This window comes from Asterias amurensis, chromosome 19, assembly GCF_032118995.1.
Source record: "Asterias amurensis chromosome 19, ASM3211899v1".
NCBI lineage: Eukaryota > Metazoa > Echinodermata > Asteroidea > Forcipulatida > Asteriidae > Asterias > Asterias amurensis.
Genome location: NC_092666.1, coordinates 10,988,460 through 11,011,475, shown reverse-complemented (window position 1 = coordinate 11,011,475; position 23,016 = coordinate 10,988,460). Strand labels below are relative to the sequence as shown.

General features: G+C 40.0%; 2 protein-coding genes across 2 annotated transcripts; both read right to left on the bottom strand.

Moving 5' to 3' along the window:
* Nucleotides 1-439: 439 nt before the first annotated feature.
* Nucleotides 440-11,394, bottom strand: LOC139951667 (uncharacterized). Its single transcript, XM_071950650.1, has 6 exons — nt 11,275-11,394; nt 7,401-8,602; nt 6,283-6,399; nt 5,537-5,657; nt 4,480-4,670; nt 440-3,293 (listed from the first exon to the last, which is right to left on the bottom strand). The coding sequence occupies exons 1-6, from the start codon at nt 11,388-11,390 to the stop codon at nt 3,118-3,120; spliced, it is 1,923 nt and encodes a 640-aa protein (XP_071806751.1). The 5' UTR covers nt 11,391-11,394; the 3' UTR covers nt 440-3,117.
* A 364-nt stretch (nt 11,395-11,758) lies between these two features.
* LOC139951396 (peroxisomal biogenesis factor 19-like) lies at nt 11,759-21,554 on the bottom strand. The gene is made up of 8 exons (XM_071950279.1): nt 21,389-21,554; nt 19,255-19,355; nt 18,133-18,313; nt 16,313-16,434; nt 15,632-15,790; nt 14,538-14,714; nt 14,192-14,236; nt 11,759-13,007 (listed from the first exon to the last, which is right to left on the bottom strand). The coding sequence occupies exons 1-8, from the start codon at nt 21,552-21,554 to the stop codon at nt 12,921-12,923; spliced, it is 1,038 nt and encodes a 345-aa protein (XP_071806380.1). The 3' UTR covers nt 11,759-12,920.
* Between the last annotated feature and the right edge of the window lie 1,462 nt (nt 21,555-23,016).

Genomic DNA, 23,016 nt, shown 5'->3' with positions numbered 1-23,016 from the left:
TGGGAGGGGGGGGGGAAAGAAAAACACAAAAAACAACAACATAAACACCAAACAAAATCAAAACACTTCTATTAATCATCAAAGAAGTTTTTGAGAAAAATAATCAGTAATGGGCATGAATTCCCACGATTTCACGTGAATCGCATCACATTTGTTGAACTGGGCTTGACCTGATTTGTTTGTAAGCATAAAACATATAGCTTCCTACAACATTATGCTTACTCAAAGTAAAGTTACCAGCCAAAGTGCCACGTAACATATACATTGTGTGATTGGTATTCTGCTCATTGTTGCTAAGCAATAATTTATGCGTTTAAAGCAGCTCTATGAATTTGATCCCAGGATAGTGTCTATGGTTGACAGCAAAAAGTGAAGACAAAACATTCAGCAATTCTTTGTTATTGTTTTTTATTGCAAAATCTATAGTGGACATGCACAGTGAAAACATTCACACAGTTGATGGAGAAAAATGTACATTATATTATACAATCAAATTAAAATAAGGAACTGAAATCATTACAAGAGGGACTTAATTATAAAACAAAATTAACTAGAATAGATTCCACAAGATTTTTTGCTTAGATAAAATAATACATTTGAGTATAAACAACTAATATCAATTACAACAGTAGTATGGACAGTAAACTGAATTATGTTTAGTGACACTTTGAAATGCTAAGTAACTTTAGCATACATAACACTGTACATAGAAGGTAAAACTACAAAGTTCAGCAGTTCTAACATAACAGTTTTCACCTATGTTTTGAAATAAGTCCTGTGATTGCAATGGTAAAGGTTGAGTAAGGGTTAAGCACATACACTAAGGTTGTCTGAACAAGGGTGTCGAAACATAGGTGTGTCGAAAGGAGTGTAACTAATTAATTGCATTCTTGCTGCTGAAGTTGCCCAATTTGGGTCGACCCGTACTATACACATGTAGCTTGATCCCCATGAAATAAACCCTGCAGAAGTTGCAGAAATTGCCCAACTTGGGCGACCGGCACTAAACATGTTAGCATAAGGAGTGCCACAATTTGCAGCACAACTTTTATAGCCATAGTATTAGTTTTAAATTTAAAACCAAAATTCTTGGAAAGTAATTCTCCACTTACAATTGAAGGTTAAGTATCTCACAAATAAATCTCTGGTATTTAAAGACAGTGGACACTATTGGTAATTGTCAAAGACTATAGCCTTCACAGTTGGTGTATCTCAACATATGCATAAAATAACAAACCTGTGAAAATTTGAGCTCAATCGGTCATCGAACTTGCGAGATAACAATGAAAGAAAAACACCCTTGTCACACGAAGTTGTGTGCGTTTAGATAGTTGATTTCGACACCTCAAGTTCTAAACTTGAGGTCTCAAAATCAAATTCGTGGAAAATTACTTCTTTCTCGAAAACTATGGCACTTCAGAGGGAGCCATTTCTCACAATGTTATACCATCAACCTCTCCCCATTACTCGTCACCAAGAAAGGTTTTACGCTAATAATTATTTTGAGTAATTACCAATAGTGTCCACTGCCTTTAATATTGGAGCAAATGAGGTAAATTATATTACATACATGTACATCTTCACTCACAGTGAGTAGGGATTCATGTCATGGACACGACGAACTTGGTCTACAAAAGGAATCACAATCTTTTAATCTATCTCATTTAAAAAAATTACTTTAAAGTTTCTACTTAAAGAAAAAAAAACATACACTATGGGTAAAAAAAAAAAAAAAAATTAATATTCTTTATCCCTGATGCAAATTAATTAAGATCTATTATATCGTTGCGGTACCCGCTGCCAAAACATAGGATTCAAACTGCCTCTAGCTACTGGGCAACCTCTAGTAGTCTAGTTTGTAAGACACTGCTCTAGAATTGCAAGGGTCGTGGGTTCGAATCCCACCCGAGTAACATACCTGTGAAATTTTTTCACAGGACTCGGGAAAGTACTGAGTATACAGTGCTAACACACATCAGTGTACGGGTAAAAAAAAAAAAAAAAAAACCCAAATTAATATTCTTTATCCCCGATGCAAATTTAACATCTATTAAAACATACACTGAAAAACCCAAGCTAAGATCAAGTACAGCACCAATGATCATAGTGACATATAAAGGGGCAGCAGCAGGCATGGGGCTATAAAACCAGAGTCTGTCTCAAATAGCAGGCATGTGAGTAACTAACATGAAAAAAAGAGGAAAAGAGAAAACCAGGCAAGCAAAAAAGAGGAAAAGACAATTTTCCTTCACTTTTGTACAAAGTAAGTAAGGAAAAAAAAAGAGGAAAATCGAAACCAGAGGAAATTAGCTGAAAAGAGGAAGTCTGACATGCCTGAAATACTAAAAATATCTACCGCTGACTCGTTAAGTTGGAGGTCATTGGTTTGACTCCAAATTTTTCTTTGTTCAACCCAAAATCATTTAAAATTTATCCATTCAGTTTCCCTTGTGGTTTATAAATGATATGTATATACATATAAAAAAGAAGTATTAATTATGTATTTTCAATGAACAACTCAACTTCAAACTTCTTTTTATTTTCTCGCATCTCTTGGTGTTTCTACTTTTACAACTTTTGTACCAAAGGTGATATCAACATGGGGTTAAAACAGTATAAAAGCATAAACTATGCTGTTTTAAAACTTACAAAATGATAAATGACATAAATCGACAAACTACTCATTTTCCTATTATTACTACCGTGTCTGCAGCAGAATTTATATAATTACCATGATGGAGAGTTTCATTGATGAGTAACGAAATACATAAATTGGATTTGAAACTTTTGCATGATGGGATACACCAAGTGAAAATACTGGGCCCAATTTCATGGCCCTACTTACCGCATAATTCTGCGCTTACGATCACGATTCCCCACTTACGTGCAAGCGCCGCATTACTGAGCTAGCCTTGTGAGCAAAGAATGCCTAGTAACGTGGAGTAGGCACGCGCAGAAGCCAAAATTCACTGCTAACTCGTGAAATACTCTTGCCGCAAGCACAAAATTCCCTGCTTCCGTAAGGGCCGATTCCGTGCTTACGGTAAGCAGAGCCATGAAGTTGGGCCCAGGTCTTTGACAATACCTAAGGTGTCTTTGAGCTTCACAACATCTTCCCTACATATCCTCTATGCTCCATTTATAAGCAATCTCCTTCATTGCTTTCTTATCCGCCTGTCGTATCATCGATTTCTTCTCGAAGCCATTGGAGCGGTCCGCCCCATCCCATCGGTAACCAGGCATGATGTTGAAGCGATTTGGAGGCGGCGGTGGACCCTTGTATTTGGGCTTCTCTATAAAAAATACAGATAATAAAAGGTTTTTTATTTTTGGTTTTTACCCATACACCAATGTGTGTTAGCACTGTATACTCAGTACTTTCCCGAGTCCTGTGAAATAATATCACAGGCATGTTACTCGGGTGGGAATCGAAAACACCCCCCTTGCAATACTAGAGCAGTGTCTTATCAACTAGACTACCGAGACTGCCCGGTAGCTAGAGGCAGTTCGAATCCAATGTTTTTGGCAGCGGGTACCGCAACCATATAATGGATGTTAAATTGTAAAGTTACTTTTCAGAAAAAAATCCATCAGGGAAAACAGTAAAATTAGTAACATACAGAAATCGCTGAAAATCCGAAGCGAATATGTCCATGGAGGAAGAATAATCACAAATAAGAAACAATTATAATTATTAACAATTATAATTAATAATCGCAACTATTAATAATAATAGCGATTTCTCAAAAATGCAACCACCTTTTGAAATGAACCTTTCGGATGTTTTATTTAAACATTTACATATATATATATAGGATTAAAGGCACTGGACACGTTTGGTAATTGTCAATGACCAGTCTTCTCACTTCGTGTTTCCCAACATATGCATCAAATCATGAATCTGTGAAAATTTTGACGCATTTGGTCATTGAAGTTGCAAGAGAATAATGAAAGAAAAAACACCCTTGTTTCACAATTTGTTTATGCTTTCAGATGCATAATAAAATGCTTCAGGTCTGATACTTTAATATTTGAGTGAGAAATTTCCTCTTTCTCAAAAACTATGTTACTTCAGAGGGAGCCATTTCTCACAATGTTTTATACTATCAACAGCTCTCCATTGCTCGTTACCAAGTAAGTTTTTATGCAAAAATATTATTTTTAGTAATTGCCAATAGTGTCCAGTGCCTTTAAATTTACAAAAAAAGTTTTTTAAAAATTCACCTGATGGCCTGTTTTGGCTTGTTTCTTCGCTTGATCGTATTACCATGGTCTCTTTATTGAATTTGTGGCATTGCATGTTGGGGTATCAATATATTTGGTTTGTGCTAACACCATGTGTGTATCTACTTGCCAGGTAGAGTTTGTTCTTAGAGAACTGTCTTTCTTTATTCTACTACCTCGAAGTAGATTTATCGGATGTTCGGGAGACAATACCAGTTCTGAAAAGAACTGTCCTGCTTTGTAATGGTCTCTTACCCTTAATGCCACTAGCAGCTCGTTTCTGCGATTGTTTCTTCTGCAAGAAGGCCATCATCGGATCGCCGTCTCTTTCCTGTTCCTTCAACATGGCGTCCAGGTCGTTGTCATCTCGGTAACGAGCCAGGGGTTTGTCCATCTCATGAAGAGCTTCTTGAACGACCTGTTTCTGCTGGGCACTCTGAGCAACACTGGAAGGGAAGGAGAAGGAAAGATTATATCCCTTAGTTTGAAGATAATAATAACAATGATAATGTTATTTTTTTTATTGTTTTAATAAGTTTTCAACCTCATTAGTCGTCAAATTTTTGCGCAAAAAAAAAGTGAACATCACAGAGCAATACTTTCAGGAGAGTTGCGTAAATCCATCTGACGGAGACGACAATTATTATCAGGAAATTGATTTACTCATTTCTCATAAACTACAGCACCTCAGCAATTTTATTGGAAGTTTTCTATCATTATCTTCGGACCGAGTAAGTGAAATGTAAATCTTTTGGCATTATGTTTTGTGTGGTACATAGAGTACGCAAACCCTTTAAGGACACAAGTGTCGTATCTGGGAGCTTGAGTCCAGTGTCCTTATACACTCCAGCCACAACTACCAATTCCGGTTAAAGCCATTATACACTTTCGGTAAACAGTATTGTCCAAGTCCCACACTTCGTGTATCACAACTTATATATAAAATAACAATCCTGTGGAAATTTAGACTCAATCGGACATCGGAGCCGGGAGAAAATAACGGGAAAACCCACTCCTGTTTTCGCGCGTTTCGCCGTGTCATGACATGTGTTTATAACAAATCCGTAATTCTCGTTAACGAGAATTTATATTGTTTTACCGTTTTCTCAAAAAGTAAAGCATTTCATGGACTAATATTTCAAGAGAAGTCTTTCACCATTACCTTCTGTAAACCCTGTAAATTATTTGTAAATCTGTGAACTTTTTTTTTTTTTTCTGTACCGAAAGGGTCCAATGGCTTTAATGTAAGTGCGCAACATGTTAACCGATTTACACATTGCTATAGATGTCAGAACGGAGAACACGTACTTACCCTTTGCCCCACTCCAGGAATTTCTCATCGTCTTGGGCTTTCTTAGCCTCGTCTTCTCTCTTCTGTCGTTTCTCGGCTTTCAGATCTCTTGCTTTGCCCGACTTGTCTCGGAAAACAGTTTCTAAAAAGTAAACACAATTTCGACATCAATATCTTCGTTGTTAGTAAGACGCTGTTCTAGAATTGCAAAAGTCGTAGGTTCGAATCTCACCCAAGTTATATGCCTGTGATCTTTTTCACAGAGCTTGGGAATGTACTGAGTATACAGTGCTAACACACATTGTTACTGAATTGACAGGTATTTATCAGACAAAAGGCAATATTTTAAATTTTAAATATATTAATTAAACTTTGAATTTTACCCATACACCGATGTTTGTAGCACTGTATACACAGTACTTTCCCGTGTCCTGTGAAAAAATATCACAGGCATGTTACTCGGTGGGATTCGAACCCACGACCAGTAAATCTAGTGTAGTGTCTTACCAACTAGACTAGTACCGAGGTTGCCCGGTAGCTAGAGGCAGTTTGAATCCTATGTTTTGGCCCCGATGAGCATACTTCGTTTTATTACTACAAAGTGAGATAATGTTATTCATTTGAAAAACGCAAGACAGCCTGACATTTTTGGTCTTGAGTTTACTGGCCCCATGTTAATATCACTGGTCTTGGACCACTGGTCCAGTGTAAAATTTGAGCCCTGATGCTGGTGTTCTAAGAGCAATGTTTCTCCGTTTCTTACTTACGGGCATTTCTTCCAGACACGTCATCATCCATCTTATTGTACATGTCAGCATCCCGGCGTCTTGACTCCTCATTTTCTCGTCTCATTGACTTGGCGTCAGACAAACCTGCCTTGGTTCCTGTTAATAGACATGGGGAGAGAGGATATTTAAAGAAACCAATACTTCACAATGACTACAGTAAATATTCAGCAGAAATGAAGACACTTCATTCTCAGGGATGAGAGACAAAAAAGTTCTTAAACTTGGATCCAGATCCATACATCGCATTGATGGCGTTTCAACATTTTGATAACCACTGGAGTTATAGATTCCAAGGCGTCTTTGGTAACAGTATCCTCAGCACTAGAGAAGTAGATTAAAGGGCCTGACTTATTTAATTTTGAGAAAAATACAGCATTTTTTATACCAGGTAGATTTTAAAAGGTCTCAATTCAGGAAAAAAGGCTGAACTACATGGTACATGTTTCTCTTCCCTGAATCGCCCTTAAAGGGAAGATACATTTGATAATCATCTTTAAAGGAACACGTTGCCTTGGATCGGACGAGTTGGTCTATGAAAAGCGTTTGAAACCGTTTGTTATGAAATGCATATGGTTAGAAAGATGTTTTAAAAGTAGAATATAATGATCCACACAAGTATCACTCAAAATTACACAGTTTTCATTTTACATCGCGAACTAACACGGTCGGCCATTTATGGGAGTCAAAGTTTTGACTTCCATGTCAACGAGGTAAAACGAAAACCACGCAATTTTGAGGCATATTTGTGTAGATCATTGTATTCTACTTTTACAACATCTTTCTAACCATATCGATTTTGTAACAAACGATTACAGGACGCTTTTCAAAGACCAACTCAACCGATCCAAGGCAACGTGTTCCTTTAAAATTAGAAGCAATTAAAACTTGTTTGGTTAGGGGCATACAGTGCTCAGTTTTTGATGGCATAAAGCATGTTAAGAAATTGTTCACATCGAAGCAATTCTGTAAAAAGATGATCAGTTTTTATGCCCCTTATTTAAATCTGAGAAGCATTACTGTCGGACACACAATTCTCAGATTATGTATTCTTGTATGCAGCATCTAAACAGAAAAACAAAACACAAATAAATAGTCACCTGAAAGTGTCTTCTCCGGGCGTCTGTCGACTCTTCCATCCTCCTTTAATCTTCTCGTTGCATCAGCATCCCTTCTCCTCGGTGATGAATCACGCTCTTGCTTAATCTTGCGTGCCCCAGGTGTAACTTGTCTTGAATTGTCTCTCCGGACAGGCGAGAAATCTGAGTCGGAGCCTCTTGTTCGAGATCCTCTGGCGCTGCCGCTACGTTTGTCGTCCTGTTTAGGTTGCCTTCTTCTGGGTGGGGACAGGTCCTCATCTGAATCATGTCGCGTTTGTCTTCTGGCAGGTGATCTGTTACCCTGTGTATTACCCCGTCTGTCATGTCCTTTCCGTGGTGGGGACAAATCTGAGTCGGACCCTCTTGTGTGAGTCTGTCTGGCATGACGACCACTTTCTTGCTTTGGATGTTCTCGTCTAGGTGGGGAAAGATCTGAGTCAGAATCGTGCCTGGATGATTTCTTGGCCTTTGCTCTACTATCTCCCTTTGTATCACCCCTTCTGTCATGTCCCTTCCTTGGTGGAGATAGGTCAGAGTCTGAATCATTCCTTGATGTTTGTTTGGCTTGTGATCTATTACCCTTTGTCTCACCCCGTCTGACCTGTCCTCGTCTGGGTGGGGATAGATCTGAATCTGAATCATGCCTAATAGTTTCACTCCTTCTTGGAGGGTCTGATCGGGATTTTGAATTCCTGACTGGAGACAAGTCAGAATCGGGTGATGCTGAGCGACGGGAGATTCGTTGTTTTCTGTGAACATCTTTGTCCTGATCTTTACTCCTTGAAGACTTTCGCTGCCGTTGTCTAACGGGGGAAAGATCTGAGTTTGAAGAATGGCGTGAAACTGCCTTTCTTTGAGGGGATGCATCAGAATCCGTGTCAAGTCTTTGTCGCCTCGAAGTGGGTTTACGAGACGGGGAAAGATCCGACTCTGATGAGTCATGACGGGTTCTCCTTCCAGCTGAGCTCCGTCTTGGTGGAGACTGGTCACCATTTGAGACCTCTTCCTTATCTTTACCCATCTGCTTCCATTTGTTACTGGTCCGATACTGCTCCAGGATCACCTCTTCCTTGGGTCGATCGTCGATGATGTCGGCAATGAGGGGAGTCTCGTCATCATTGAGAGGGTTGTGAAGGTCATCTTGCTGTTCGGTCAGGGCCAGTGCCTTGATGTCTACATCATCATCAACAATTGTGAAGGTACTAAAGGTAGGGAAAGCAAGAAAATACTTAAGGCTATGCATGGTATGGTGGAAAATACTAAGTAATTAAGGTTTGCGAAATTGCAATGTTATTGACACAATGTAAACATCATGGGCAAAGCAACCACAAAAATAAGTCAATAAATCATGTTTTATATAAGTACTGGACGCCTCTAAATATCTGTTGTTACCATGAACACTAAAGTTCAAGTTGATTTCAACAACCCCTGACATCCTCCTGCTAAAAAACCAAACCAAAAGCCACCCCAACATAGTTGCGATAATGTAACCCCACTACCGACGGCGTCGCCGACGGGACACGAAGCTCGCACAGGGTACCAGTATGTAAACGGCTGTGTGCAAAAAGTGTTCCGTGTATGTTTTGTACACAAATCACAGATCGTACCCGCCCTCTCGTGACGCATTTTCGCAAAACGAGGTCGGGTAATTGTCAATTATTGTTGGCAGAGGAGTAACACGTACAGTAGATCGGGAACCTGAAATTACGGTAAGAATTTATCATTTTTAACAATTTTTGAGATTGCGGAGTGGATTCTCTGGTCGAAAGATTACACATTGATACATCAAAGGACACATAGAGCCTAATTTTGGCGAGATTAAAAAAAAAAAAAGAGAGATTCCTGATTCCAAAATTCATTGAACCATGGGTCGTTTAACGCGTGAGAGATATAAACCTATGTAGACCCAGTTACTGGGGCGCTGTACTCCTTTTAAACAATTTTTGACTTCATCTGTCGTACTAGCGCCCCAGGGAACGGCACAGAATTTTAACAAATACCCTGTTTTTCGCGACACCCAGCCACAAAAAATGCCTCAAAATGACAAAAAAAACACACAAACTAGCTCAAAAATTGCCTACTCTATTCTTGATACGTCTAGGATGTAACATCAGGCATTTAATTGTACTCGCGATCATTTTTTAAACTCCAAATCGATGATTTTTAACTCCGCATCGTGGAGCGATTGACAAGTCTGCGATTTTCGGATGTGTATGATAACGAAACATGGCGTCGCGGTGTATAGATCAGGTGGTAGTCGCATCACGTGTCTTCGGTTTGCTGGTGACGCGTTGTGGGTGGATGTCCATCAACGGCTGTTTAATGCTACACTTGTTACAGGCGTTGCAGGGAATGCTATACATTGTACACTGGGATGGGTACAGGCGCTGCAGCTAGCGAGTGCCCACATACGTTCAATCATGAGCAACGTAACTTACACGGTGCCGGGTTGTTGGAAAATTATCAGAAAGGGGGTGAAAGGTTCTCAGAAAGGGAATATTGTCTGAAAGAGGGGGATGAAGTCTGCTGGTCTGGATTTTTCTGGTCATCGCCCCCTCCCCCCCAAAAAACGGAAAAAAGGGGAAAAAAAGATGATAAATAAATAAAAACCGCTGTACTTCACCTAGGTCTACGATTTTTGTGCATGGTTAAATTGCTTCTTATAATGTTAAGTGCTGCCAGTGTCACTGTCAAAAAAAATGGCGTTCAATACAGATACATACCAGGATTTGCTGGAACGGTACCCACAAAAATCGTAGGCCTAGATGAAGTACAGCGGTTTTTATTTATTTATCATCTTTTTTCCCCTTTTTTCCCTTTTTTTTTTTTTTTGGGGGGGGGGGGGGGCGATGACCAGAAAAATCCAGACCAGCAGACTTCATCCCCTCTTTCAGACAATATTCCCTTTCTGAGAACCTTTCACCCCCTTTCTGATAATTTTCCAACAACCCGGCACCGTGTAAGTTACGTTGCTCATGATTGAACCATGGAGGTAGAACGCACGTGGGCACTCGCTAGCTGCAGCGCCTGTACCCATCCCAGTGTACAATGTATAGCATTCGCTGCAATGTCTGTAACAAGTGTAGCAATAAACAGCCGTTGATGGACATCCACCCACAACGCGTCACCAACAAACCGAAGACACGTGATGCGACTACCACCTAATCTATACACCGCGACGCCATGTTTCGTTATCATACACATCCGAAAATCGAAGACTTGTCAATCGCTCCACGATGCGGAGTTTAAAATCATCGATTTGGAGTTTAAAAAATGATCGTGAGTACAATTAAATGCCTGATGTTACATCCTAGACGTATCGAGAATAGAGTAGGCGATTTTTAAGCTAGTTTGTTTGGTCTTTTTGTCATTTTGAGGCATTTTTTGTGGCTGGGTGTCGCGAAAAACAGGGTATTTGTTAAAATTCTGTGCCGTTCCCTGGGGCGCTAATACGACAGATAAGTCAAAAATTGTTTAAAAGGAGTACAGCGCCCCAGTTACTGAGTCTAAAACCTATGAGGTTACGGGAGACGATAGCCGGACGAAACCGAAATAGTTCTAGGAGTAGGCGAAAGGTAGCTAAGTAATATCGTTAAAATTATCTTTTTAAAATTTTATTACACGCTCAGCCGGTTAATACTGCGGGTGGCTCGTAGATAAGGCGCCAGAATTTTATTATTTCTTAGCTGCATGAGGAAATGGGGTGGACGTGTGGCTAAGGATTCAGCTATCCTTACCTTAGTTAGTCACACAAGTGAAGTGGGGCTAGACTGAGTGAGTGAGAGCATGGAGAGAGGAGTGGTCAGTGAGGCAAAGTATGTTTTACATTTTGTTGTAAAGACATGCTATCGTTCAAGTGATCAGATTTGCTTACCGAGTAACTTTCACACTTGTCTTCACTTTCTTTCTGCGTTTTTTCTTGCTCGAATCGTCAGGCTCTGCAGACATGTAGCGTTTCAGATATTCTTTCTGATCTATGGGAAGCGCCATTTTGTTTGAGTGTTCACTAAAGCCAACAGAGGGCGCTGTTTAAAATTTCGTTTTAGTATTTTTCTAAGAAACAAAAGAGGGCGCTGTTAAACATTTTGTTTTGTACTTTTAAAGTGTCAACAGAGGGCGCTATTCAAGTAAGTCGTTTTATCAAACTACACGAAGCCCCACCCCCTGGATTTTTTTTTGCATGATTTATGATGACTGAATTTCAAACCATCCGAAACCATAAGTACATATAGATTTTCAGTTCAGTTTCTTGTCTGCCTAGTGAAAACCAAATAATTATTATTTACCAAATTAAAACTTTTCAAAATTTTACTATTTTTTTATTCTTATTATACCAAAAGATAATTTACAATCTAGGAGAAATACATTATTGATAATTTATAAACAAAAGATGACAACAAATACAGAAAAAGTACAGAGGTTTTGAAGTGCCATTCAGCTTCATGTGAGATCAGAAATCGGAAATCATCTTCTTGAAGGAATTAGATGGCACTTCCTGAACACTGTATAAAAAAACAAATTTTAACCCCCGAAATCCAGTTTCTCTGCAAAAGTCCCGCCACCTCTGTATATGGCCATGGAGTAAGAATTCTGTATCGTTCCTACATGGTAAGGCAAATTACAGCTTTCCTTTGGCCAACCTAGTACAGTTAACATATTATTGCAACACAATTTTATCACCGTTATTTGAAAGCTCCATTAAAGATTTTCAGAATTTTTACCCCCCCCCCAAAAAAACCCTCAATAACTATAGATCATTTCCACCACCACGAGTGGGAATGTTCTATATTGAATTTCGGTCATTAGACTTTGGTTCAGCAGTTATTCTGCCTGGCCAAGGCAGTAAGCAGCCTTACTGGTTTGTGCATGACCTAAGTCCAGATTGGAAAAGGAATTACATAAAGATAACAGGTGTTAGTTGTCTGGTAGCTTAACATTCATCTTAAATTATATCTCCCATAGACACCCCAAGTAAATTCATTGCACATGGTCAAACTCTTTAATTAACATCTCATACATTTTGATTAGGGCCCTGTTTCATTATCTGTTCAGCAGACTGAACAGCTCAGTGAATTTCTTAGCTAAGCAAAAAATGAGTTTGCACCAGTTGCAACAATGTGAATTTTAAGGAATTTTGGCTGGTAACCATTTCTGAAGATTTATGTGCTTAAGAAAGTTTTCATGCTCACAGGCTCAATGTTAAAATATCAGATTTGTTTATGTTCATGAATTCATTGACTCCTAGGTGGAGAGAAACAATTAATGGTAAGGTGTCTCTAAACCACATGTTGCCCAATCAGCTGCTCCATTAATACAAAACACTCCAATCACGACAAGGGCAAGCAATTTGATCAAAACCAATTTCCTTAGAAAACATCCCGAGTCGATACCAACCAATGACAAGTCATTGTTGTAGTCATGTGATGCTTCAGGTGGCTGGTTGCTTGGGTCACATGACACTATACTGGTACCCTGCAGTGTGAGTGTTTTTTATACGTCATTGGTATCCTGCCAGGGGGATCACATGACACTACACTGGTCCCCCTGTGGCATTCCGGGTATCTTGGGCATGCCTTGGGCATCGAACTGAAGGCCTAAACCGGCGCCCTGCAGTGAGAAGAAGAAAACAATTATAAAAACACTCCGTAGTGTCAAAAATTTATAAAGCTTGACTATGGATTAATATGTGCTCTTGATACCATTTCAGCGAGCAACTCTTTTGATTCAACAACAGGGCCCAATTTCCTGGCTCTGCTTAACGTAAGCACAGCATCGGCGCTTACAGAAGCAGGGAATTCTGTGGTTACGACAAGCGTATTTCAAGGGTCAGTGGCGAATTTTGGCTTCTGTGCGTGCGTTCTCCACGTGACTAGGCGGTCTATGCTTACAAGGCTAACGCAGCAATTCGGCGCTTGCACGTAAGCGGGGAATCGCGATCGTAAGCGCAGAATTCAACAGTAAACAGAGCCATAAAATTGGGCCCAGATCATTGCATAAAATAACCATTGTTTGTTATTAATGATACCACAAAACACATGCTTGGTGAAATGGCACTTGTGAATATTTCCTGGGGCCGATTTCACAAAGCAAAAAAATTAATCGCAAGACAAACTGTCAGTATCACTGTAGTGATTGTATTGTGACATCACACTTTATTTACATAGTACATGTATGTTTATGTAGCAACTAGAATTGATTTGCAGTTGAGATCAATCTTAGCTCTTTGTGTTATCAGCCCCTGTTTCTACAACAGACGGAGAACCGCTTCCCCGTCTTTTGCCTTTTGCATTCTATAATCTTTGGTTGGCCAGACCAAAAACACTTCACAATAGCCAAGCCCTGACCCCTCCATCCATAAAAAAAAACTTATGAAAGAAGTTATTTACTATGAGTGCCACCTTCGTGGCCGAGCGGTTAAGAGCACGGAATTAAAACTCTGGTGTTTCTGATCAGCAGAGAGTGGGTGCGAATCCCCAGGCGTGACACTTGTGTCCTTAAGCACGACACTTAACCATTGCTTCGTCCTTCGGATGGGACATAAAGCCTTTGGTCCCATGTGTTGTGTAACGTATGTCAAAGGGGTACGCCCGGTTTTCCTAGCTGTGGCTGCTATATGCGCTGTAGCACCTTGTAAACCCTTATAAGGTGCTAAATAATTGGGTCTCGGAATTCATCACTGTCTTTCTGGAAGTTTGTATATACTCGGCGCCTTGAGTACCTTGTTTGGTAGTTACGTTCGCTATATAAGACTTCGATATTTTTATTATTATTATTATTATGAAACTACTTACCCCTTCACCAACAATATCTTTGGGTGGCTGACCAAGTCCCTCCATCTGAAAAAAAATAATTGACAAAAATGTTGCTAATATTTTGCATGACACTAAAACCATTGCCAAGGTCATACATCTACGGTCTATTTTATGTACTCGAATAGTGTCATCAATCGTACATGTACGACCCAGAATATAAATGAAAGGGCATTATCACAATAACGAGAAAAACCAAAGGGCATTATCGCAGTAACGAGAAAAACAAAAGGGCATTATCACAATAACGAGATATACTATCAACTTTGAATTGTTTTGGTAGCAAACTTTTAAAAAAACCTCACAAAGCTTGGCATTTTCCGTTTACCTCTTGGATAAGATCCATGATCCTCGTCATCCGTTCTTGTCGTACTTCTTGGGCGTCCGTCTGGTTCTCGGACTCGTACTCCAGGCACAGTCTAGTCATCAGACCATACTGCTTAGTAAAACGATCAAAGTCTGACTGCTCTACTTTGGTCTTGTTCTGCTCCAGCCAGTCCGGATACTAAAGATAAGAGCGACACAAATTGAATTGAATTGAATTGAATGGTTTATTCGTCAGGTATATAAAAATACATGAAATTTACAATCCTTTTGTACAGCAACGTATAAAATATTAAAATGTAAAATTGCACAAAGACAAGATTATTATTATTATTTTTTTTTTACCCATACACCGATGTGTGTTAGCACTGTCTACTCAGTACTTTCCGAGTCCCGTGAACAAATATCACAGGCATGTTACTCGGGTGGGATTCGTACCCACGACCCTTGCAACTCTAGAGCTGTGTCTTACCAACTAGACTACCGAGGTTGCCCGGTAGCTACCAGGCTGGCTACCAGAGGCTGGCTACCAGGCTACAGACCTACAGTGGGAAAGAGGTCGTAACGTTGATCCCAAAACTTCCACCAACAAGATTAACAATATGCTTCTGCACACTTATCTAATTAAAATTACCAACAGGCAAATGCTAAGGCATAAAAAAAAATGTTATGTGGGTGAACAGGCCCAAAATATATGGTAGGTAGGGAGTTTGTTTTTTGTCCCCTTCCAAGGAACGAAAATGACATGTTTTCTAGTTGTTTAAGCCGATAGTATACCAAATAAAACCAACAAAAACGAGGCTATACACAACAAGTAGTGTTATTTAAACTCTTGATGACATTTATTTATTTTTACGTCTGTAATAGATTTTAATCATTAAAATTCTTTCCTTGGAAAAACAAAAATATTGAGGGTCGGCCATATGTTTAGGGTAGGATGGGTTACGCCAACATAATTTCTTTTACTAACAGTTCTCCACTGGGGGTGCAGAGTTGTCTCAACAGGTGAAATGACCCCAGGTCAAGTGGTGAGACTACAGCAGTATCATAATTATGGTTAGAATTTCCTAGCCATGGTGATAGTTGACCTACACTTACCTTTTCCACGACCTCCTTGAGGGATGGATAGAGAATATCCTTAGAGAGGAGATTCTGCATCATCTGTTGCATCATCGGCATCATCTCACCTTCCGCTCCATCTCCAAGATGCATGTTCTCCAACTGCTTGAAGATTTCTTCCTCAGGAATATTACCCTCCTAGTATTAAGTAAAAACAACAAAAAAGCATATAAAGCATCCTGCCTTTTTGAAAAAAACGAAGCAGGGCCTTTTTTTTTTTTTTTTTTTAAGATGGCCGGCTGACACATTCTTAAGGACAACCAGCTGGAATATTTTTCAACGCAAAATTAATTTTGTTGAGATCATTTAAATGTATCCTCCTTTTTTATTTTTTGTTTTCTTCAAAAAAGTAAAGAAAGAAAAAAGGAAGCGGGCGGGAATCCTATGTTTAAGCAGCGGGTACCGCAACAATTTAAAAGATGGAACTCTAGAGCCTATAGCTAACAGGCAATATGTGTGGTCTAGTTGGTAAGACACTGCTCTAGAATTGCAAAGGTCGTGGGTTCGAATCCTACCTGAGTATTATGCCTATTTTTTGACAGAGCACGGGAAAGTACTGAGAGTATAAAGTGCTTATGGGAAAAATCAAATATTCTTTATCCCCGATGCAAATTTCCATCTTTTCAGTTGTGTTCCACCAATTTTTTATTTAAATATTACCTTAAGGTCTTGGGCGCTCTGTGCCAATCTAGTGATAGTTTCACCCAAGGCTCCTCCTAGTGGTCCTGAAGCAGTGGATGGAGCGCCCCCGCTTGGTGGGCCAGCGCCAAACATTGGGAAACCTGCGAGAGGAAAGTGTTGATAAAAATAATTATAAGATTTGGCCAAACCTTGAAATTAGGAAAACATGAAGGAACCTAGGCCTGTGTACTTTGTTTTTTTGAAATGGCAAGGGCACCAAGCAGTTTCTCTTTGTGGTGAAATGGCAAGGGCACCAAGGCATTTTCTCTTTGTGGTGAAATGGCAAGGGCACCAAGGCATTTTCTCCTTGTGGTGAAATGGCAAGGGCACCAAGGCATTTTCTCTTTGTGGTGAGATGGCAAGGGCACCAAGGCATTTTCTCTTTGTGGTGAAATGGCAAGGGCACCAAGGCATTTTCTCTTTGTGGTGAAATGGCAAGGGCACCAAGGCATTTTCTCCTCGTGGTGAGATGGCAAGGGCACCAAGGCATTTTCTCTTTGTGGTGAAATGGCAAGGGCACCAAGGCATTTTCTTTGTGGTGAAATGGCAAGGGCACCAAGGCATTTTCTCTTTGTGGTGAAATGGCAAGGGCACCAAGGCATTTTCTCCTCGTGGTGAAAAGGCAAGGGCATCAAGGCATTTTCTCTTTGTGGTGAAATGGCAAGGGCACCAAGGCATTTTCTCCTCGTGGTGAGATGGCAAGGGCACCAAGGCATTTTCTCTTTGTGGTGAAATGGCAAGGGCACCAAGGCATTTTCTTTGTGGTGAAATGGCAAGGGCACCAAGGCATTTTCTCTTTGTGGTGAAATGGCAAGGGCACCAAGGCATTTTCTCCTCGTGGTGAAATGGCAAGGGCATCAAGGCATTTTCTCTTTGTGGTGAAATGGCAAGGGCACCAAGGCATTTTCTCCTCGTGGTGAGATGGCAAGGGCACCAAGGCATTTTCTCTTTGTGGTGAAATGGCAAGGGCACCAAGGCATTTTCTTTGTGGTGAAATGGCAAGGGCACCAAGGCATTTTCTCATTGGTAAAGGGCACACTATGAGACAATTGTAAAACTCTACTGGAGCATTTCAAGGGCACCAAGGCAATGACCAGGGATGGAAGCAATCGCCTTCATTGCCTCCATGAAGTATCAGGCCTGGGTGCCAGTCATTGCCAGATAGAGATTGTCAATGAAAATAATGAGAAAAACTTGAAAAATAGTAATCTTTTGTGAAAATCTCAAGTACACTCAAATTCATCAAAAACTTTTGATTGACTCGGGCCAGGCAGGCAGTTTTGTAAAACCAGTAAGCACAAAAATTTGCTAAGCACAGAAAAGTGTTGCTTAACAGAAACCGGTTACCAGCCGAAATTACACTAATTTTTCAATGCTGCAACCGGTGCCCCATTCATTTTCTGCTTAATAGCTTTTTGAAATTGGGCCCTGGGGCTCAATTTCAAAAAGCCTGTAAGCACAAAAAGTTACTTAGCCCAGAAAAGTGTTGCTTAAAAGAAACAGGTTACCAGCTGAAATGACATTAATTTGTCATTGTTGTAACTGGTGCCCCACTCATCTTGTGTTTAGCAAAGAAATTTGCAAAGCAGTATTTTCTGCTTAAAAGCTTTATGAAATTGGGCCCTGATGTTTAAGCCATCTCCGATTTGGTGGCTACAGCTACAGCTACAGCTAGATTTTTGCGTCATCATGCATTGAAGTATAGGACATCCTTAGTAACATCCTTAGCAACAGCCGTAGCCGTATAGCTGTAGCCGCCTATTCGGACATGGCTTACGGCTAGGGCAAACCCTGCTTACCCTCAGCACCACCTCCCTGTAAAAGCTTGGCCAGGTCATCGTTTAGCTTTGAATCTTGGGGTAGATCTTGACCAAACTCTGACATGACGGTCGACATGAGAGACTCTAGATTGGCTGCACCGCCCTCGCTGGTGAAGAGTTGATTGAAGAGAGCCTCTTGGTCCACTGGGAGGGGTGGAGGCTAAAAGCAAAAGAGCACTTAGTAAGTATAATAACATTTAAAGACACTGGACACTTTTGGTAATTGTCAAAGACTAGTCTTCCCAGTTGGTGTATCTGAACATATGCATAAAATAACAAACCTGTGAAAATTTGAGCTCAATCGATCATCGAAGTTGTGAGATAATAATGAAAGAAAAATAATACTTGTCTCACGAATTTGTGTGCGGTTAGATAGTTGATTTCCAGACCTCAAGTTCTAAATCTGAGGTCTCGAAATCAAATTTGTGGAAAATTACTTCTTTCTCGAAAACTATGGCACTTCAGAGAGAGCCGTGTCTCACAATGTTTTATACCATCAACCTCTCCCCATTACTCATCACCAAGTAAGGTTTTATGCCAATAATTATTTCGAGTAATTACCAATAGTGTCCTGGGCAACAAGTAAGCCTGTGCGACAAGTATTGTAGTCCCGACTACCGATTGCTTAGTTGAGTCGTAATACCACTTTTCAACTACTTGGTTAGTCGTGCTGTCACGACAACTACAGAATTAGTTGCAACTACCTGTTTGATGAACCAATTGTGTGGCTCATGGATATTCATGACAATTTAGTTTACTTACAAAACACAATCAGAAATCAGTGACACAATCCTTCAACCCTTTCAGAAAGAACTTTACTATATATGCTGCCTGCGGCAAACAATATGCCGCAATGGATCTTGGGAATTAAACATTAGTCATGACTACTGACTAGTGTCGAAGTCGTGACTATTTTGAGGGAGGCGATTTCACTAGTCCCCCAGGCCTACTAGATAGCTAAGTTGGAAGAGTGCTGGCACATTAATTCGACGGGCACAGATTCAAGTCCCACTCTAGCCATCTTTTCTTTGTTAAAACCCTAATATAAGTCTTAAATCTGTTTTGAGATGTTGGACTTGGGTAGTCCTAGACTTGGGGTACCTGTTTGTCAGATACTTGAGTTGGAGTTGTGGTCTTCTTTTCTGGTAGCTTCTCGTCGGGAACATCTTGAGGTTTTTTCTTATCAAAATCTTGCAATGCACCTTAAGAGATAAGAAACAAAAATGTATACAAAAACTCTTTTCAACATAAAAAATAAAATACAGTCTCAGTTCAAACAAAGTTTTTTTTCTCTGGAGTGGTCTCTGAAAAGGTTTATTTATGAGTCAGTAAACTGAGGATGAAATTATCTCAAAAATGGGGGCTAAATATTGATTATAGTATACACATAATGAATGTTTATGAGTGCAATGGTGCGAATATGTTCATGAGTTGAAAGATGGAATGTTCTATTCAACGAGGCAGAGCCGAGTTGAATGGAACATTCCAGCTTTCAACGAATGAAAATATTTGCACTGTTGCACGGATGAAAAACATTCATTATTTGCTTATATAACATCCAAGTAGATGTCATTTTGATTGGAAGATACATCTTTCAAAACAAACAAAGCGTAGGCCTACAATTTTTAATTGTGAAATTACACCCGTTTCTCTTTGGGTCGGCCTGTTGGATTCAACAGTCACTATGTGCGTTCTGTACAGCTATTTTGAGACACGCAGAAGCCGAATGCTAGTAATTTTACTATTGCAGTAAAACTGCTGCGTTACCAAAGACACGCGCACGCAGTGATGTTTTTACTCAGCTTTTTTGTTCCATCCGAAAAGTACTAATGCACGCTGGCAGCGTGCAATGGTACTTTTCGGATGGAACGAAAAAGCACGGTGAGTGATTCAGCGTGCAATAGTACTTTTATTTGCTATCTAAGACGGACAATCCTCCAATCAAATGGCAAGGATCTGCTTGGGTGTTATATAATATGCAATATTGATAAATGGTATGTAAGGCCTATACTAAATGGTAAGTATTCAAAAATGTTTTAAAATAATTTTTATTTATTTAAAGTCTCTCACTCTACTCAGCTCAGCCTCTGGAAAACAAATCAGATAACAACTAAACTTTTTGGACGGTCAGCCATTTGGAGTTTTGGCTAACCCTAACCCTTGGGCCTCCTTTACGCCTCTCTTAATATTTGAATGCATTATGAGGTGTGCACAAAGCTAACCGAAAATGAGGCTACAGACGCAGCCACTGCAAGTGATGGGCGACGTGCGCCCATAGCCTCATTTTGGGTATAAATAATGACGTCATGCACAATAAATATTAAGAGAGGCGTATAGGCTTAATTAAGTAACGTAGAAAGAAAACTCCCCCGAAAATGTGCTTTTTCAAAAGCAGACTCGCACTGCCAGTTTCCACAGACCTTATCGCGATTCCCGCCTGGCTGATTTTTCTCAATTGTCAAAAGGCATTGTGAGAAGGTCCTTCCGACAATTCCTTCCCACCCACAGAGCACAAGGCACAGTGACTTTCTACAATGGACCCTTCCCATAAAATATGCTAATTACATTCACGCATACGGACCCTAGGTTGGCAAACACCATAAAGTTGTGCACTAACTAAGCAGACGCGCAATCGCATCTGTGTCATGCAGCAGTATAGCAGTGTACAAAACAACACGATATTCCCTCGACCTCATTTTGCCAACCAAAATGATAGTGCGCATGCGCTATGTGCAATAAGGTTTATCACGATTCAGAAACGCAATGCATTGTTGGAAGGAATATGGGGCGGTTTCTATGCAGTTTCTACGACTCGCGCATGCAACGCCTATACCTTTGTGTGGGTTCAACAGCGCCCTCTCTTGATATTTTGCTTATTTATTTATTATTTCATGGGGAAGGTCTACATACATTTGTATTGTCAATTGAGAAAAATCAGCCAGGCTGGAATCGGTCAGACACGAGGCAATTCCCCCAATTCCCAACCAAGCCAAACAGTACCGACTTTTTTAAGCCGAAATTTATCAATCTCTTCAAAAGTTGATGATACTTTGATGAATTTACACAAAAATTGCATGACCCCCAAAACCGGTAAACAGCGCCCCCACTTGTCATACATCACGCGCACGCGCACGTACACGCACCGTGCACACAGCGGAGTCGGAGGTCTCTCCACACACACACGGCAATGCCGTTTTTCGGCAACACAAATCTACAAACTAAAAATAAAACTTACTGTCGAGTAAATCATCTAGACCGTCATCTTTTGATTGAGGTTGTACATCAACTGTTGCATCTTGATCACTTTTATCGGGCAATGTTGAACTAGACACCGCAGCTTTCTCTTCGCCGCAATCCGCCATTTTACAAGTTTCAACTAAATTTGTTTGTTTGGTGATCATTACTCAAATAATTATTAGTTTAAAGCACATGTTGCCTTGGATCGGACGAGTTGGTCTATGAAAAGCGTTTGAAACCGTTTGTTATGAAATGCATATGGTTGGAAAGATGTTGTAAAAGTAGAATATAATGATCCACACAAGTGTCACTCAAAATTGCACGGTTTTCATTTTACGTCGCGAACAAATTAACACGGTCGGCCATTTATGGGAGTCAAACAACTCAAAGTTTTGACTCCCATAAATGGCCGACCGTGTTTGTCGACGAGGTTAAACGAAAACCACGCAATTTCGAGGCATATTTGTATAGATCATTGTATTCTACTTTTACAACATCTTTCTAACCATATCGATTTTATAACAAACGGTTACAGGACGCTTTTCAAAGACCAACTCGACCGATCCAAGGCAACGTGTTCCTTTAAATTAATAAGAGTGCACGTCCGTTTTATTGTTGTTTACTCATATGACTCAATTTAGCAATTCCCTTCTGTTGCACTTCATTTTGTCAGCAGTTTTTATATTTACCCCCAAAACACCACCGTGTGGATAAAGCACATGAAGCAACTATCTTTGTAAGAAGAAAATGAACATTTTGTGAAATATGCAGGCAGTAGTTTTTTGTTGCTTATGGCCCCGACACAGGGGATATAATGCATAATGTAATCTATTGTGAGGAAAATAAATTATATAGCCCTACCCTGGCCCTACAATGTACTGCCTCAGATGATGGGCACTATTAATTTAACGATTTTTGCTAAAACAAGAGGGCAGCCACCAGCCCGGCGCCAATTTGTTTTTGCAACGTCACAGCCCGAGTTTTTGCCCAAACCCAGATTGGACTATGGAAAAGCCATATATGCAAATCAAGAAAAGACTACTGTTTGTAACAATGTGGCCAGACCAAATTATTCAAAAACTGTGTTGATGTTGTTAAAAACAAAAATTGTTGAATTTGGTTAAAACATCGACGATTTTTACGATTGAACATTCGGCCGACCATCCTACAAGATTTGTTTATCAACAAAAGAAAGGTCTAAAAAGTGGATGGAACCCTTTTAACAAAAAATCAGTAATTGAAGAAAAAAAACTGCGGCCCGACAAAACTAGGGGTACGGTACCGAATCTGTAGGTCCTACGCTGATAATACCCCTTCAGTATTGAAATTTGTACTAGTGCGGCAATGATTGGTGCCAGACTTTATGCAGAAACATAGAGCAGAAACAAACGCCCAGCCACCCATCCCACCAGCCACATTTAGAGAGTAAACAGTAGATATGAATTTATAATAGAGCTAGTCAACGTGACCCGTCCCCAAGCTACCCCCATGCTGACAGACTTTATTACACGCTGTGCTAAGAAAACCTTTGAGAGAATAGAGGGTGTCCTTCCTACCTCTATGCGGCAATTATGTTAATATTTTTTCATGTTGTATAACGTACAAAAACGTGATCATGTGCGCGCT

Bases quoted from the DNA above. Each gene is read 5' to 3' on its own strand.
- LOC139951667 (XM_071950650.1), bottom strand. From the start codon at position 11,390: ATGGCGCTTCCCATAGATCAGAAAGAATATCTGAAACGCTACATGTCT. The intron at 8,603-11,274 runs GTAAGCAAATCT...CCCTACCTTTAG, and splicing joins ACAAGTGTGAAAGTTACTCG to TACCTTCACAATTGTTGATG. The intron at 3,294-4,479 runs GTAAGAGACCAT...TATTTTTTATAG, and splicing joins AGCTGCTAGTGGCATTAAGG to AGAAGCCCAAATACAAGGGT.
- LOC139951396 (XM_071950279.1), bottom strand. From the start codon at position 21,554: ATGATCACCAAACAAACAAATTTAGTTGAAACTTGTAAAATGGCGGAT. The intron at 16,435-18,132 runs GTAAGCAGGGTT...TTCCTCTCGCAG, and splicing joins ACAGGGAGGTGGTGCTGAGG to GTTTCCCAATGTTTGGCGCT. The intron at 14,715-15,631 runs GTAAGTGTAGGT...TCTTATCTTTAG, and splicing joins TCAAGGAGGTCGTGGAAAAG to TATCCGGACTGGCTGGAGCA.